The 16,616-nt window shown below is 47.3% G+C and overlaps 1 protein-coding gene and 2 long non-coding RNA genes across 5 annotated transcripts in view; 1 reads left to right on the top strand and 2 right to left on the bottom strand.

Moving 5' to 3' along the window:
* Positions 1–16,616, top strand: part of LOC309614378 — a 477,476-nt gene that overhangs the window by 221,292 nt on the left and 239,568 nt on the right. The window lies entirely within an intron of this gene.
* The window catches only part of PRKCB (protein kinase C beta), a 311,912-nt gene that overhangs the window by 126,969 nt on the left and 168,327 nt on the right, over positions 1–16,616 (bottom strand). For all 3 annotated transcript variants that reach the window (XM_082362498.1, XM_082362499.1, XM_082362500.1), the window contains exon 5: positions 16,282–16,410. In XM_082362498.1, the coding sequence (XP_082218624.1) occupies positions 16,282–16,410 (129 nt within the window). The remainder of the gene's footprint in view (positions 1–16,281; positions 16,411–16,616) is intronic.
* On the bottom strand, positions 1,463–5,444 carry LOC309614385. Its single transcript, XR_014236144.1, has 2 exons — positions 4,418–5,444; positions 1,463–4,175 (listed from the first exon to the last, which is right to left on the bottom strand). It is a non-coding gene; the product is annotated as an uncharacterized lncRNA (long non-coding RNA).

The raw sequence follows: 16,616 nt of genomic DNA, 5'->3' as shown, positions 1-16,616 counted from the left end.
CCAGGTTCATCAGCCTACTGATGAGGAGGCGGGCAGAAGTCCCCAGAGCTCTGACATCCCCACCCAGCCAAGGTGGCCCCCTCATTTGCATCTCATTTGCATGGCATACTTAACAGGACTCCAGCTTACACTGTCGCACGCTAAAAAGAGGCTCTGCCATCACGTTTGTGCAAATGATCCCTCGGAAGGGGGTCCACAAAGCAAGCCCACACGACGGTCTCGGCCCTCCAGTAAAACAAGACCTCAATCGGACCACAGTGATGCGGGCAGATGTAGATGGCACTATTCTGGGATGGATGACCAACTAAATAAAGCCATGGTTACATCATGCACAAGGCCAGACAGGGAAAATTCCAAATGTTTTCAAGAAACTGTGTTAGAACGATTCAGGCTAATTGCATGCAAGTCTTGTACTATGAATGTCAAACTACACCAGCATCACATAAATGAGCTGTCAGAGGTTTGGTCAGAGTTCCCACAGAAAAGAACCTTTCCCCTCTCTCAGAATAGTTCCTCTTTTGTTTGACTGATGCACACACATCCCTCCTTGGCAAAGGTTTTCCATTTTATTGTCCAAAACCCACAGTTTCCCCCAGTACCCCTGAAGGATTACAGCATTGCCTCTCAGGATAATGTGGGTGCTAACATCTCTAATAAAGGCAGACCTGGGTTCAAATCCAAGCTCTGGCACTTACTAGCTGTGTGGCCTTAGCCAAGTCACTTGACCTTTCTTGAGCTTCAATTTCCTCCTCTATAGAATGGAGAAAATATTAGTCTCTATCTCACAGGAATTAAATGATGTATTGCATGTAAAAGTGCTTGGTACAATGCCTGGTACCTCTTACAAAACAGAAAGTCAAGAGGTACTTCTTATAACTGAGGAAACAAGAAATGGAGCTGTAAATATACAATCGGCCGTCTGTATTTCCAGACACAGGGATGGGGGAGGGGAGCCGACTATAAGGGATGTGAGCATCTGTGGACTTTGGCATCCACCAGGGGTCCTGGAACCAATCTCCGCAAATACCAAGGAACGATTAAAACTACTAGAGCCACAGTACACTCTTGGAATCCATTATTGTGGCTCAAATTCCTTACAAGGGATTACAAAGACTTCAGCAGCTGCCTTCACATTACCTCTGTCTTCCTCTCCTCCCCTTGGCTCCCTCCACTCAGACTCGGGGGCCTCCTTGCTGCTTCCTCAACCTTGTTGAGCACGCTAATGCCACAGGACCTTTGCACCGACTGTTCCTCTGCCTGGAATGCTCTTCCTCCAGGGAGCTGCATGACTCCCTCCTTCATCTTCAAAAGTCTTTACTCAAATGTCCCCATCTCAGTGACACTTTCCCTGCCACCATTATCTAAATTTGCAAGTCCTGTCCCCTCGCCCATACTCCCAATCCTCCTTTTCTGCTTTATATTTCTCCTTAACACTTACCATCTGACATACTGTATATTCTACTTTTTACCTACTTTATTGTCTGTCACACACACTACAACAGAGGACCAACGGCAGCCTGCAGGCCAAATCCAACCCATCACCTGTTTTGTAAGAAAGTTTTAGTAGAACACAGCCACGCCCATTCATTTACATATGGTCTGTGGTCACTTTCATGCTACAATGGCAATGCTGAGTAGCTGTGACAGCAACCATATGGCTCCAAAGTCTATCTGGTCCGTAACAGGGAAAGCCTGTGGAGCCTTGAACTAGAATATAAGCTCCACGAGGGCAGGGTTGGCTTGTTCTCAGGCAAATCGCAGTGAGCAGTCAGTGCCTGACACCTACAAGATGCTCAATAATATGACCCTTTTGTTGAATGAGAGACCCAGAAGTGGCGGTACACCTGTGCTGCAGGTATGTGGGGGAGGGCACCAGAGGGATGGTGTCAGCGAGCTAAGTCCTGCTCAGGAAGTTGGAGCCATGAAGCAGTGAAGTGAAATAATGACAGAGCATGTCATTAAAACATAGAGCTCGAGCACAAGAAGAAAGAATTTCAAATGGTGTCCTCCAAGGCAGTGGTGCTCAGAGCGTGGTCCCCTGGAGGGATGATACATCGGCATCCCCTGGGAACTTGCTAGAAATTCAAATTCTCAGGTGTACCCCAGATCTGCTGAAGCAGAATCCCTGGGGTAGGACACTCTGTGGGTGATTCTGGTCTCAGAAGCACCACTCTAAAGAGAGGAACTGGGGGTGGAGGAGGGGACGCTGCTTTCCATCAGAGGCTCTTCAATGCACACGGGGTTTTTTAACTCTCTAGCTAAACGAGTTTGATAATACCATTAAATAAAAAGTTTTAAATGTATTAATCACAGCTTTTTACTTTCTGTGTTTCTGATGCTTTGACATCTGGGGCCTTGCTGACCCCAGAAAGACTGCCCTTCCCAAGGCTAGCCAATTCCTAGAGATAATAAAATCAGCTGCAAGTGTACCTTTCAGAAGCAAAGCAGCCAATCCAGAGCCCATGCCTCCAACCATCTCCTTTATGGAGCTCTTACACTCCAGGCCACTAGTCCCCTGCACTAATCACACCAGGGCTGGACAACTAGAGACAGCCCCTTCTCCTAGAACCCGCTGAAATTATTCAAACTAGCCAGTCCTAAGCCTGCTTAACCTGCCTCACCCTTTCCTTCCCATGGAAACCACAAGAAGGGCCCCTCCCACTCCCTCTGCCCCCTGACTGACCCTGGTGTTTCCCCAGGTGGCCCTGTGTGGTGTGGCATTCCCTCCTGGGAACTACAAGTAATAAACTATCAACATCTTTTCACTGGCCACCTTCTCCTGATCCACTGGCCTCACCATGCCTGAATCAGACCTACATTTTAAAACAAAAAAGTAAACAAGTATGGGGGAAGGGTGGGGAAATGGCACTGACCTGATACAAAGAACAGTGTCAGGCAAGTGACATCCAGAAGACACTGGAACAGAGCGAGAGGTTACGAAAAGCTCTCGACACAGCCCTAGAGCAAAGGGCCAGATCCAACAAGACGAAATGCATCCAGCCCAACCTCAAGTCTGAAAAAAAACCAAAAACTGCACAAGGACATAGGAAACATAGGCTAGCAGCACCTGGTGGAGTTGGCATAAGAGGTTTAACTGAATGTAAACCTAAAACAAATCAACAGTGTGATGGGGCTGGCCTTATCCCAAACCCCCCAAAACAATAATGTCGTCTGAGGCTGCAGAAAGAGAATGACGTGGTCCAGAAGAGTGTTGTTCAAATGGTGGGTCATGACACATCTGTCGGTGGTTAATGAAATCAACTGAGAGTCAAGACCATTTTTCTTAAAGGGTTTATTAAAGGAACGAGAATAGAACAGAACAGGAGAGAGGCTGTAGAAGAGATGATACTATATCCAAGTGCACAGCTAGCATTAGTACGGGTGAGTATTATCTCATGATGGTTTGGTATCAGTTGTGAGTGTGCATGCCTGTGTTCGTGGTGGGTGAAACCTCTCTCTTGTAGCGAGCTGCCGTCGGAAAAGCATGAAACCGCTGATCTAGAACGAGGAAGGGGACAATCCCTCTCTCCTCTGCCACCCCTGGAGGGTTCTGTCTCACTCAGGTCATGCTTGATGAGGACGCTACTCTAATTAGAGCACCATCTGCGAGGAGCTCTGGATCTGTGTTGGTGAGGGGACACACAGCTCTGTCACGTAGTGTTTGAAATTGTGGTTTGTGGGTTAGGGATTAGATAGCCAATGGCTGAAGGAGTTGGGGCAGCTTCACCTGGGAACTGAAGGATTCTGGGGCCCCCAAGAACTGTCTTCAAATGAGTAAGAAGCTGTCGGCACACCTGTACTGGGTGACCCAAGAGATGATACTAGTAGAAGCTTCACGAGGTTAATTAATATACCCTTTGGTAGCCCGGCGTGCCTGGCTTACTGGATTCCCTACTTACTGCACCCTGCCTGCCTGGACCACTCACTGCTCTTCCTCTGATCTCCCAGCACACCGTTCCCATTCCCAGCTTCTCCAAGCTTGCGTAAGATCAAATTCCTCCAGTAAATCCCTTGTTCCATTGTCTGCTTGGTGACTCTGATTCTCTGAATGATACGGGAGGCTTGCAAGGCCCAGCATCCATCCAGGTGGGAAGTTGGTTTTCCCATGAAGACCTGTTCCTCCCAGAAGCTCAAACCACCTTGTGTCCTGATGTTTCCCTGTGTAACCTGAACACCTTTTAATTTTTTTTTTTTTTAAATGTTTATTTATTTATTTATTATTTTTGCCTGCGTCAGGTCTTAGTTGCGGCGCGCGGGCTCTTCGTTGTGGCGCGCAGGCTTCTCTCTAGTTGTAGAGCGCGGGCCCAGCTGCCCCGCGGCACGTGGGATCTTAGTTCCCTGACCAGGGTCCGAACCTGCGTCTCTCCACTGGAAGGCAGATTCCTAACCACTGGACCACCAGGGAAGTCCCGGACACCTTTTAATTTTTAAGTGAAAACACTTTCTCAAGATACTGCTGTGAACTTTATTCTATCCCTCTCCCTCTCACCTTTTGGATGCCCTCAGTTCCACCAGCTTGAGCACCCAGGGAGGCAGGATGGGGTAGAGGTTAGGCACACAGGCTCTGGCATCAGCCCGGCTTTGAACCGTAGATCTGCCACTTCATGACTGTGCAACTTTAAATGAATTACTTAACCTCTCCAAGCTGCAGCTTCTTCACCTGAACAATGGGGGTGAAACCTCAAAGGTTGGAGGTGAGCACGACATGCGATGCTTCCCTTAAAGCACCTGGCACACAGTAAGTGCTTAGTACATGCTGGCTGCATATATAACCGGAACAGTGTCTTAAGGTGGCAGGCTTAGCAACCAGGTCCTCTGAACTCCTCAGCTGGGCAGGCACCCCCCCTCTCAGGCCACTTCACTGGAGCCAAATGCCTCACTTCCTCATCAAAGAGTCAGCTTAAGTGTTGTAAGTTTTCCAGGACATATGGTACCCAGGAGGGTAGTAATAAGAGAGAAAACAACAGCTGACATTTATTAGGGGTGCCTCTGACCCCTCTCTCTGCCTGCCCATTACAGTCTCCAAGAAGCTGGACTTCTCACCCAAGAAACCATGTCCTGAAAACATGCCACTTTGGGAGGAAAGAAAAAGCTCACTAAACAGGAAACTCCAAACTTGGCAAATCCTGCAAAAATCAACCAGGGAACTTGGAAAGGGTTGGGTAAACCACGCCGACCAGACTAGCGGCAAATACATATGGCACCCCAAGTATGTTCCAGGTGGTGTTCTAAACACTTGCACACACAGCCTGTGGGATTCCCACAGCCACATGGCCCTGAGGTGGGTACTTCCACCACCTTCACCTCGTCCTCCTGAGCCATCCAGGTATTCCTTACCTTCCAAGCAGGAAGAGAGAGCCCCTGGCCCTACCACAGTGAGGTCTGAAGAGAAGACCTTCCCCATTAGTCCGCCTCTCACAACCTAGGAGCTCAGCCAGCCTCTTGGGCAGGTCGTGGCCGATGAAGCCAGCCTTTCTGCAAACAGGCAGGCTGACCTGAAGAACTGGTATCATCATCGGCCTCAGAGCCCAGCAAGTACCGGCTCGAATGCCCCTGGAGGAGAAAAATGGGCAAGCGGGGGGTACTGGGAAAACGGAGCCCTGGCAAGCAACGTCTCCATCAGCGTAAGGCAGCCGGGCCCTGCGCCCACTTCCTCCTCGGTGGCCCGGGGAGAATCACTCTAACAGCGGGAGCTGTGCTCGTGCGGTCCGCGGCACGGCCGGAACACAGGAAGTGTTTCAGAAAAGGGAGTGGTGTTACCCCCACCCCCAAGGAGGGACAGAGGTGGGAGAGATGGTGTTCAAGAGCCTCACGCTCTGGAACAGACACTTGGGTTCACGTCCCAGCTCCACCCCTTTGGAGCTGTAGCACTTGAGCAAGTCATAAACCTCCCTCTGTGTGCCTCACCTGTAAAATGGAGATGATATTAGTAACTCTCTCACAGGGCTATTGATAGGATTACGTGAGAACACTGGGAAAGTGCTAGCCCTCGGCCTTATTTTATATCCTTCATAACCTTTATCACATAAAGAAGGATTCTGTTTGCTCAGTGGTTGTCTCCCATCATCAGAAAGAACACAGATGTTCACTGCAGCTCTATTTACAATAGCCGGGACATGGAAGCAACCTAAGTGTCCATCAACAGATGAATGGATAAAGAAGATGTAGCACATATATACAATGGAATATTACTCAGCCATAAAAGGAAACGAAAGTGAGTTATTTGTAGTGAGGTGGATGGACCTAGAGTCTGTCATACAGAGTGAAGTAAGTCAGAAAGAGAAAAACAAATACCATATGCTAACACATATATATGGAATCTAAGAAAAAAAAAAAGGTCATGAAGAACCTAGGGGCAAGACGGGAATAAAGACACAGACCTACTAGAGAATGGACTTGAGGATATAGGGAGGGGGAAGGGTAAGCTGGGACAAAGTGAGAGAGTGGCATGGACATATATACACTACCGAACGTAAAATAGATAGCTAGTGGGAAGCAGCCGCATAGCACAGGGAGATCAGCTCGGTGCTTTGTGACCACCTAGAGGGGTGGGATAGGGAGGGTGGGAGGGAGGGAGACGCAAGAGGGAAGAGATATGGGAACATATGTATATGTATAACTGATTCACTTTGTCATAAAGCAGAAACTAACACACCATTGTAAAGCAATTATACTCCAATAAAGATGTTAAAAAAAAAAAAAAAAGAAAGAAAGAACACAGGACACAAGAGCAAGCGCGGTCTTGTTCGTGATGGTAAGGTGCCCAGCACACAGGACGCACCTGACGAGTGTTTGCTGAAGAAGTAGGGGAAGCAGGATTCGAACCCAGGCCTGACCCCAAAGCCCTTGCGCAAGCTCTGGGATCCTAGACTATATTGGCCTGTATATTGGACTACATTGTACAGACTTGCCTCAAGCCAGTGAGAAGGGCAGGTGGAGCTAGTGACGGAAGAAGCGAGGTATGCCTTCTCCCCCTGCGGCAGGAGACAAAGGCACAGCAGAGAAGGGCTCTGGTCATTTTACACGAGCTGGGGCTCCGAGCTGCGTGAGGACCATTTCAGGGCACGCGGGGAGGTTCAGGCGGTCGACAAAAGGGGATTCTGGCCCCTGAGATACTAACACCAAAGCTTCACGACAGGCGAAATGTCATGGCCAAGGTGGGCTGGGAGGCACACACCACCCAGCCTCCACCTGTGGCCGTCCCTGCAGAAGCAAAGCACAGTAAAGCCTGCCATCTAGTGGACGAGGCGCATCCCGTTTCACTGAGATTGTCCGCCAGCAAGGGGTATGGGATTTTAAAGCGCACACAGAGAGAGACCTTCAAGACGGCAGAGGAGTGAGACGTGGAGATCACCTTCCTCCCCACAAATACATCAGAAATACATCTACACGTGGAACAACTCCTACAGAACACCTACTGAACGCTGGCAGAAGACCTCAGACCTCCCAAAAGGCAAGAAACTCCCCACGTACCTGCGCAGGGCACACAGAAACCCCACACACCCAATCAGACTCACCGTTTTCAACAACTGCATAATACCTCATAAAATGGATATTAGCCCAATTAGGCTGGTTCCAATTCTTTGCCACTGCAAAGAAAACATCAATAAACATGCTTGTTCTGGATGTTATTTCCTTCGATGCTAGTGATTTATTTCAATAGGATAGATTCCCAAAAGGGAAATTTGAGAGTCAAAGTGTGTATATGTATATATATTTTAATAGATATTGTCGGACCACTTCCCCCAAAGGCAGTAACAAGTCACAGCCCTGCAGGTCCTGGCAGGGCCCCCACCAGTGCCATTCAGCAGGCATTTAGGAACCATGACCGCGTACCCAGCACATCCCGAGGTTTGGGTGCCTCAGACAGCGGTCTGGGTTTGACAGTTCTCACAAGACTTAAACACTCAGGGAACAAGAGAAGGAACACTGGGTAGAAAGACTTTAGCTCCCTCCATCTTCTCAAGCCAACTCCACCTCCTTCAGTGTCCAGACACCAACTACCACCTACCAAGTCAAAAGGCTTCCCATGAAGGGTGGGCAGGGGATTCTTGCCCTGGCCTCAGGGGTGTGCAGACAACTATCTATAATGCATTGAGAAAGATGGTTAACTTCCATAGGTAGAGATAGGATTTAACTCAACTTCATTACAAAAACACTAAAGAGAAGCAAAGTAACATGGGTGTCTTGCTAAGTTTGTTTTAAGGGAATGTGCTCTCCAGTGAGTACACAATGAAGTGGTTTGCACAGATCTATTTTACTGCATTACAATTTACACCCCTCCCCAAATTTAACAACTATCAAGTGTAATATAATCTAAAAGATCTTAGGTGCCCTGGCGCCCTAATTCCCGGAGTCCGCAGGGGTGGGGGGCATGGATGTCGGCACACACGGGGATTGCTCTGAGAATGGTGTTCACAGCTTTCACCAGATCCTCAACGGCAGCTGTGACATCAAAAAAAGATGGTGAACGTGATAGGGGATAGGGTTACACATCTATCAAAACTTAGCCATTGTACACTGAAGATGTGTGCATTTCACTGTACGTAAATTTTACCTCACAAGTTTAAAGAAATTGTAAATATGTTTTGAATTCTTGTTGATGATGTGCAGGCTGAAGTGTTTAGGGGGAACTGAATTGATGTCCTCAATCTACTTTGAAATGTGTCAAAAATAAGACAAACTGATAGATGGAGAGCGAGATGGATGGACACGTGATTAAGCAAATGTTAATGGCAGGATCTAGGTGGTGGATAAACGACTGTTCACTGTAAAATTCTTTCCACTTTGCTGTATGCTGGACATTTTTCATAATAAAATGTTGGGGGGAAAATACTAACCAGTAGTATAATAAAGGAGTGGGAAATCCACAAGAACTGGGCCCTATCCCCACTCCAGGATGTGTGGCCTTGAGAAGTGATTCCTTTTTCTGGGCCCCCGTGACTCACCTGTTTAATGGGGGAAGAAGGGGATAACTGTTGCTGTGACACCTTCCATTATGGACAGTGATGGTGTTGTGGTTTCACTTTGTTCTGCAAGATCTGGGCATCTCTTGAAAGAGATTCTTATATATAAAATAGGTAACTAATAAGGACCTACTGTAGAGCACAGAGACTACTCAATACTCCGTAATGACCTACGTAAGAAAAGAATCTAAAAAAGTAGATATATGTATATGCATAACTGATTCACTTTGCTGTACAGCAGAAACTAACACAACATTGTAAATCAACTATACTCCAATTTAAAAAATTAAAAAAAAAAAAAGATTTTGGGGGGAGGAATGGCTTTGAAGGCAAAGGCTGCCCCCTAGTGGACCCTAGTGGCCTAGCTTGTGATTTTTTTTTTTTTAATTGAAGTATAGTTGATTATCTTTTTGAATTATAGTTTTGTCCTGATATACACCCAGGAGTGGGATTGCTGGATAGCTTGTGGTCATTTTATATCCCTGCAATTGATGCATGGCTGGGTAGTATTTTGATATACTAATCCGTCTGGGTTTTTCTTCATTACATTTCCTTTTTCCTCCCTCCTTCCCTTTCCCCTTAAATCAGAGAGCTAGCTCGGGGAAGGATGTGACAGGAAAAAAGCAGAAATAGCCTTCAGGTCATTCTGGCTCTGTGTCCCAAATTCCCAAACCTCTGAGGTTTTAAAGAGGAAATGGACAGAGAGTGTCTGAAAAACACTCGAAGGGCAGTGAATGTAACCTGACAAGAAGGAAATTCTCCATGGCAAACAGAAGGAAGAAAGATGAGAAAAAATTCCAAGAGTCCTAGGGAATTGCCAAGACCCTAGGTTGTGATGTTTGTCCAGGAAAAGAGATTTGTCTTGCCCCCTGTTGTATCCCAATGGTCTAGAACATGCCTGACAAACAATGGAAACTCAATACATATTGTTGAATGAATAAGTGAATGATTGGCAGAGTGAGTGAATAGATTCCAGAGGAGCTTATAACTAGAACGTAGGGAAGGGAAGTCACACTCAACAGCTAACAGCCTCCCCCATCCCCTGCCATTTTTCCAGCCTCCAGGCTTTTGTGCACCATATTCCCTCTGCCCGGAATGAGGGCCATCGAGCTGAACTGCCTGGGCTTAGATATGAGACTCACCACTTACTGTGCAATTCTGGGAAAGTTAGTTAACCGGCTCTGTGCCTCAGTTTCCTCACAGGTAAAATGGGGATAATAATAATACCTACGACAGGGGATTGTTCTGAAGATTAATGAGTTGATCTGTGTAAAGCTCCTGGCATGTAATAAGAACTCAATAAACAGAGCTGATATTATTTTTCTTATTTACCCTGACACAAAGCTTGCTCCACCCAGATAACTCCTATACATCTTACAGACTCAACTCAGCCATGGCTTCCTTCAGGAAGCTTCAGGTGCCCCTCTGAGAGCTCCCATGGTACCATCACACCATCTGCCACATTGCAATATAATTATCTATGTCTATCTCTCCCACTAAGCTGTGAGCTCCCCAAGGGCAAAGATGAGATCTCGTTTGTCAATGGATACAACCTGGTAGTCAGGCCCTTCCTGAATGAATGAATGAATGAATGAACATCTGTGCTTACTGAGCCCATCTCACCTTCCTACCTATAACGTGCCACCTTTCTCACACTGTAAACACCTAAACACCAAACTATCCCCACCTCCCACCTCATCCCTCAGGTACACCATACCCAGGCCTGCCCTCTGCTCTTCTGGTCTTGTCCTGCCATATTGGTTATGGAAGGAAGATACCCAAATAGAAGGGCCCTCGTTGGTTTCCTTGAACTCTTCCCCCCTTGTTAGAGTTTCCGTGGTGGGCAAAACCTTTTCTACCTTGAAACAGTTCTTTACATAACAAGAGGGGCTTCTTTGAGCCTTCAACGTTAGTTTCCTTTCTCCTAAGAATGCTTTTAAAGCTTCTTTTGGAATCTAGTGTACAGGTGGATACGATCCTCGACCTTTACCAATAGCCTGTCAAGGATTTATGTTCCTACAGTGCTCTTCTTCTTTTGATGTGTGGTTGTCAGATCTTGGGAAGGATTTAAATACAAAGTACTGGGAGTTCCTAAGTCTTTCTGGGAGATGCTTCAGTCTGAGAAGGTTGTGTACAACATAATACATTGTAAGAACACTGAATGGGTGTCCCAAAGAGAAACATCTAAAACGTTGCTCCTCTGCTTTTTTTAAGAACAGCCCCAATTTTTGTGAGATAGAACTATGGATATGGTTAAGGATTTGCAGACTGCTGCAATGTAGATGGAAATGTTAATAACGGGATATTAGTTGCTATGTTAATAGGGACATACTGAATTGAAAAGGGTTATTTTATATATAAGGACATGGGCTTCATAACCTCCAGGAGCATTTTACAACTTTGATCAGGGATTCTGATTGTACTGCCTCCCCTCCATGGTAACACAGGGCATCATGATGTCCACATGATTTCCTGTGATTCTACAGGTCCCACTGTTCTGTGTCTTTTCTACATTATCCAGGGAATGAGGGTAGTTATGGCTCCAAAGGGTGAGTCCCAGTCCCAGTAATACTTGCTGTTGACCTTGGACCTGGTCCTTCAGATTTTCTGCGTGGTCTCCTTCCTTAAGGATGATGGTGTGAATTGGATTATCTGCTGAACTTTTTTAGCTCCTCACTTTAGAAGGCACTGATTTGGGAATCACCTGTGAAGTTCTGGTATCCGCCAGGATCCTCTAGTGGTATCTCCTTCACACATATATCCACTGATTCCACAAATACTTAGTGATGTCATCACACTAGGTGCTGGGATACAGTGGTGAGTCAAGACAGACACAGCCCTGCTCTCACGGAGCTTAAAGCCCAGAGGGAGATGCAGACACTAATCAACCCAACATAAAAGCACAATTGACACAAGTTCAAGTTCAGGATACCATGAATGTCTACAATAAAGGGAGGTCCAGGGAAGCGTCCTTGATTTTAAGAATGAGCTGAGACCTACAGGAAGAGAAAGAGTAAACTGCTGGAAGAAGACAAAAGGGCAAACACTCCAGATGGAGGGGAGAGAGTATGCAGATGTCCTATGGTGGGTGGCAGCCTGGAGGGGATGAAGGATTAAAGAAAAGCAAGGAGACAGAGAATAGATAATGAGATTACCACGTTACAGTTAGTCTGCCCTAAGGGCAATGAGAAACCAGTGATGAGCTTTTTAAAGAAAGAGAACTGACTGGATTTCCCTTCTGAGTTTGACCTGCAAGATCCCTGACAGCAGATATAAAGCCAAGATTTCAGAGAGCCAGAGGAGATGAGGAAACCTTCAGATCTTTCAGAAGCACCTGTAGCCTGGTGCCTCTGGAGATGGTGGGATTTCAAAGAGCATGTGACATTCAGGAGTCCTGGGCTGGTGAGTGGCAAGTACCAACACTGGATGTGCCTCTACAGTCTGAATGAAGCGGGGCGATTCAACACCACAGGTCATGTTTGGCCTCACACTGCTGGGAAGGGCTCTCTTCTCTCTGATTTGTCTGGCTGAGATCAAGGAGGAGCACCTGGAGTCCCAACAATGAAACCAGAAGGATGCTTGGGAGATCAGAGGTATACCCAGGAGACCCAGACCCTGCCAGCTCCCCTCCACTCGGGCCAAGGCACCCAGCTTCCGGCTACCGTGAGTGTTGGCTGTTAATGGCTCACAGATGCCCCATGTCCAGATAGCTGCCCTCAGTCTCACAGAAGCCATGGATTCTGGGAGGTACCGTCCCACTTTCCATCCCAGTAGCCTGGAGCAAAGACTGACTGTCTTAGCCAGCCCAGGCTGCGGAAATAAAATACCGCAGACTGGGTTACTTAAACTACAGATGTTTATTTCTCACAGCTCTGGAGGCAGGAAGTCCAATATCAAGGTGCAGGCCAATTCGGTTCCTGGTGAGAGCCCTCTTCCTGGCTTGCAGGTGGCCACCTTCTTGCTGTGCCCTCATGTGGCCATAAAGCCACCAAGCCCATCGTAAGAACTCCACCTTCACCTAACTCTAATTATCTCCCAAAGGCCCCATCCCCAAACACCATTTCATTGGGTTAGGACTTCCACATGTGAATTTTAAGGGGACACAATTCAGCCCATAGCAGTGTCTGACCCTAACAGAACAGCCCTCTTGCCTCGAGGAGGGACTGACCCTGTGCTATAATCTGTGGTCTAGGACTCCATGGGATCCAGCGAAAGCTGGTCTTCAATGGAGCCCACACTCTCACTCAGCTTTTCCCTCCTCTATCCTCACTCCTCATCTCATGAGCAGCCCCAGTAAATCACTTGAGCAAAAATCTCCATCTCGGCTCTGTGTTTAGAGAACTGCAGTCAAAGCATCAGGTTCTTCTATCATCAATCAATCAATGATCCCGCACCAGGTACTGACTGTGCCTGGCACGGTGAAGAGGCAATAGCAGGGCACAGTGACTTGCAGACAGGAGGCCCAGGTGCTCATCCCTGCTCTGCACGAGACATCAGGCAAGTCGTCCAACCTCACCGAGTCTTAATTTCCCCTTCTGTATGTTGGCAACACCACTATCTCCACTGGATGACCCAGTATCAAAGCACTTGGAAAACCACAAAGTGCTATTAGTATATTGGTAGCTATTCAGTTAGTGCTAGCAGAACCCTGAGCATGCAGATATTCTGTCCTTAACTTTAAGGGAGTCCTAACTTTTCTTCCTTCCCCTTGTTATGGGTTGAATTGTATCCCCCTAAAAGAGGTGTTCAAGTCCTAATCCCAATACATACGAATGTGACCTTGTTTGGAGATAAGGTCTTTGCAGATGTAACCAAGTCAAGATGAGGTCATACTAGATTAGGGTGGCCCTAATCCAATGCCTGGAGTCCTTAGAAGAAGAGGAAATTTGGATGCCGAGACACACAGGGAAGAATGCCATGTGATGATGGAAGCAGAGATGGGAGTGATGCAGCTACAAGCCAAGGAGCCCCAAAAATTGACGCCAACTACCAGAAACTAAGAGAGAGGCATGGAACTGACTTTCCCTCAGAGCCCTCCTGAAGGAACCAACCTTGCCGGCACTTTGATTTCAGACTGCTAGTCTCCAGCCTCCAGAACTGTGACTGAATAAATATCTGTTGTTTGAAGCCACCCAGTTTGTGGTACTTTGTTACAGTAGCTCTAGGAAACAAATATACCACACCCCTCATTGGGATTGCCTGAAAATCATCAGCTTGTGATCAAGATATAAGACAGTGTATCTGTGATTCAGGGGGAAGACTTTGACCTCGAATTGGAAGAGAGGTTGTACTGTACCACGTGAAACAAAGTGCCCAAGAAACACACATAAGAGGTAATGCAGCTAAACCACAGAGGGAATAAATAAGGTATGGGGGCAGAGTTAGTGCAGGGAACCAAACCAAAAAGTAACCTAGTATATCACAATAGTGAACAGACCTAGGGGATGCCGCGTGTGACTCTCTAAGCCTGTTTTCTGATAGGTAGAACGATAATACTACCTAGCTCATTAGAGTTACTGAAAATTTTTAAACAAGATATTGCCTATAAGTGCTTTGCAGGGTGATTAACACACTTAAAAACTCAAATGTTAGCCACTGTTGTATGATGATGATGATTACAAACGGTGTGAGCTCTCAGAAGCACAACTTCTCTGAGCCTCAGTATCTTCATTCATAAAACAAGTATAATAGATATTTCACAAGGCTGTTTTGAGGATTGAAAGAGGTTTTTTCTCTTTAATTGAAATATCACTGACATATAGCACTGTGTAAGTTTAAGGTGTAGGGATGTGTTGATTTGATACATTTGTGTATTGCAATATGATTACGTCCCTGGCATTAGCTAACACCTCTATCACCTCACATAATTATTTCTTTTTTGTGGTGGGAACAATGGAGGGACCTTGAGAGCATTATGCTGTGGCTTGGTTTTGAGCACTGCGCATTCAATGGGTTCCTTGAAGGTTGGCTGGCCCTAGTAACATCTGAGCCAGTGTAGTTCCTACAGAATAACAGTAGAGAGCAGCAAGGTCTCATTTTTGCCCCTCCAGCCCAGGAAGTTTAGACAGTGTGGGAAACCAGCTTCTCGTGAGGCTTTTCCTCCTGGGGGGACCCTCAAGCATTTCACTGGGAAGAAGTCAGGTCAGCCATTGCCTTCCTTTCAGAGGAAAAAACAATCCAACGGAATACACGTTCCATAAGAGCCCACTGGGTGTCGTGAACCTCAGTTTAAAACAGGGATTATATTTTACAGGGCTATCTTTCAACTTTTATGTGGGGTAGGCTCAGTGCTTCAGAGCTGCTGAACCATTCCAGGGCCTCAGACCAATTTTTGCAAAATCAATCCCTTCTATGATCAATTTCCTAAGATATCAAGTCATAAAACCTTGTTTAAATTAACAAACTGTAAATTCTAAGAAGTTTGACACAAGCCTCTAGGGGAGGCTTGTGTCAAAGTTTTAGTCCCATTCTGGGGGACTTCCCTGGCGGTCCAGTGATTGAGACTCCGTGCTTCCAATGCAGGGGGCGAGGGTTTGGTCCCTGGTCAGGGAACTAGGATCCCACATGCCGCACGGCGCGGCCAAAACATATATAAAAATAATAATAATAATAATAAAATAAGATAAATTTAAAAAAACAAAGTTTTAGTCCCATTCTGGTCCAGTTCAGTGTTTACCGTAGCTTTATGGCTGAGCAGTTACCCATCCAGCACAGCCAGATTTCCATTTTGTTTGAGCTGCACATGTCAGAGCCAAGCATTTTGTGAATGCTCCATTAGGAGGGACAGACACCACGCTGCACGTCTCATAAGAGGCTGTATTATCCCTCTTTCTTATTACTATGAAGTATTTCAGAAGCGCGAAAAGTATGGAGAATAACAGAACAGGGACCAGTGAGGCCGCCGTCAGGTTTAAGAAAGAAATACTTCAAATACATGGAAAGCCCCCAGGGGCGCACAGTGCCATAAAATTAAGGTGTTCAGCATTTTGTCTGCTCTACTGGCTCCTTTGAGGTCTTCGAGAAAAGTAATGTACTGCTGGTGCCCCAACTCTAAGCTCCAGCGCAACAGAGGCGCTGAGAGCTTCGCCCTGCGGGGATGCAGTCTCTAAGGATGCCTACAGCGGGGATGGGCTGTAATGGGGGGCGGCGGCGGCGTGGGGGTGGGGGTGGGGGTAGAGGAGGAAGGCAGTGTCACCGCACCTCTCGCCCCGCCCCTGCACCGCCCATCCCTCCACCAACCTCCCCTCCCCTAACTCAGCAGTCCAGCCAGGTCCGAACTTAGCGGAACCGGAGCGGGAGCCCCAGCGCCACCTACCGACAACGATAAGGACCTCCCTCTCGATGTGGGCCTGGATGTAGATGCGGCCGCGGCGCTCCGTGTGGTCTGTGCCGCAGAGGCTGGGGACGTTCATCACGCAGCGCTTGTGGACGTTCATCATGCAGGCTGCGGGGACAGAGGGAGGGTGCGCGGCTCAGGCTGGTCCAGGCTGGACCCCTCCTGTTCCCCTCCTTCCCTCCGAAGCTGGCAGAGACCAGCCGGCCGTGCCCACCCTGCCCAGGTCTCCTCAGAAGGGCTTCTCCAACTCTCCCCCGCCCCCGACCCACACCCCAGGCCCTGATGGACAAAGGAGGAGGAACATGTCCGTCCTC

Source organism: Balaenoptera borealis (genome assembly GCF_965194805.1).
Source record: "Balaenoptera borealis genome assembly, chromosome: 16".
Lineage (NCBI taxonomy): Eukaryota > Metazoa > Chordata > Mammalia > Artiodactyla > Balaenopteridae > Balaenoptera > Balaenoptera borealis.
Note: the sequence above shows the minus strand (reverse complement) of the source record. Positions and strands in the feature narration are given on the sequence as shown.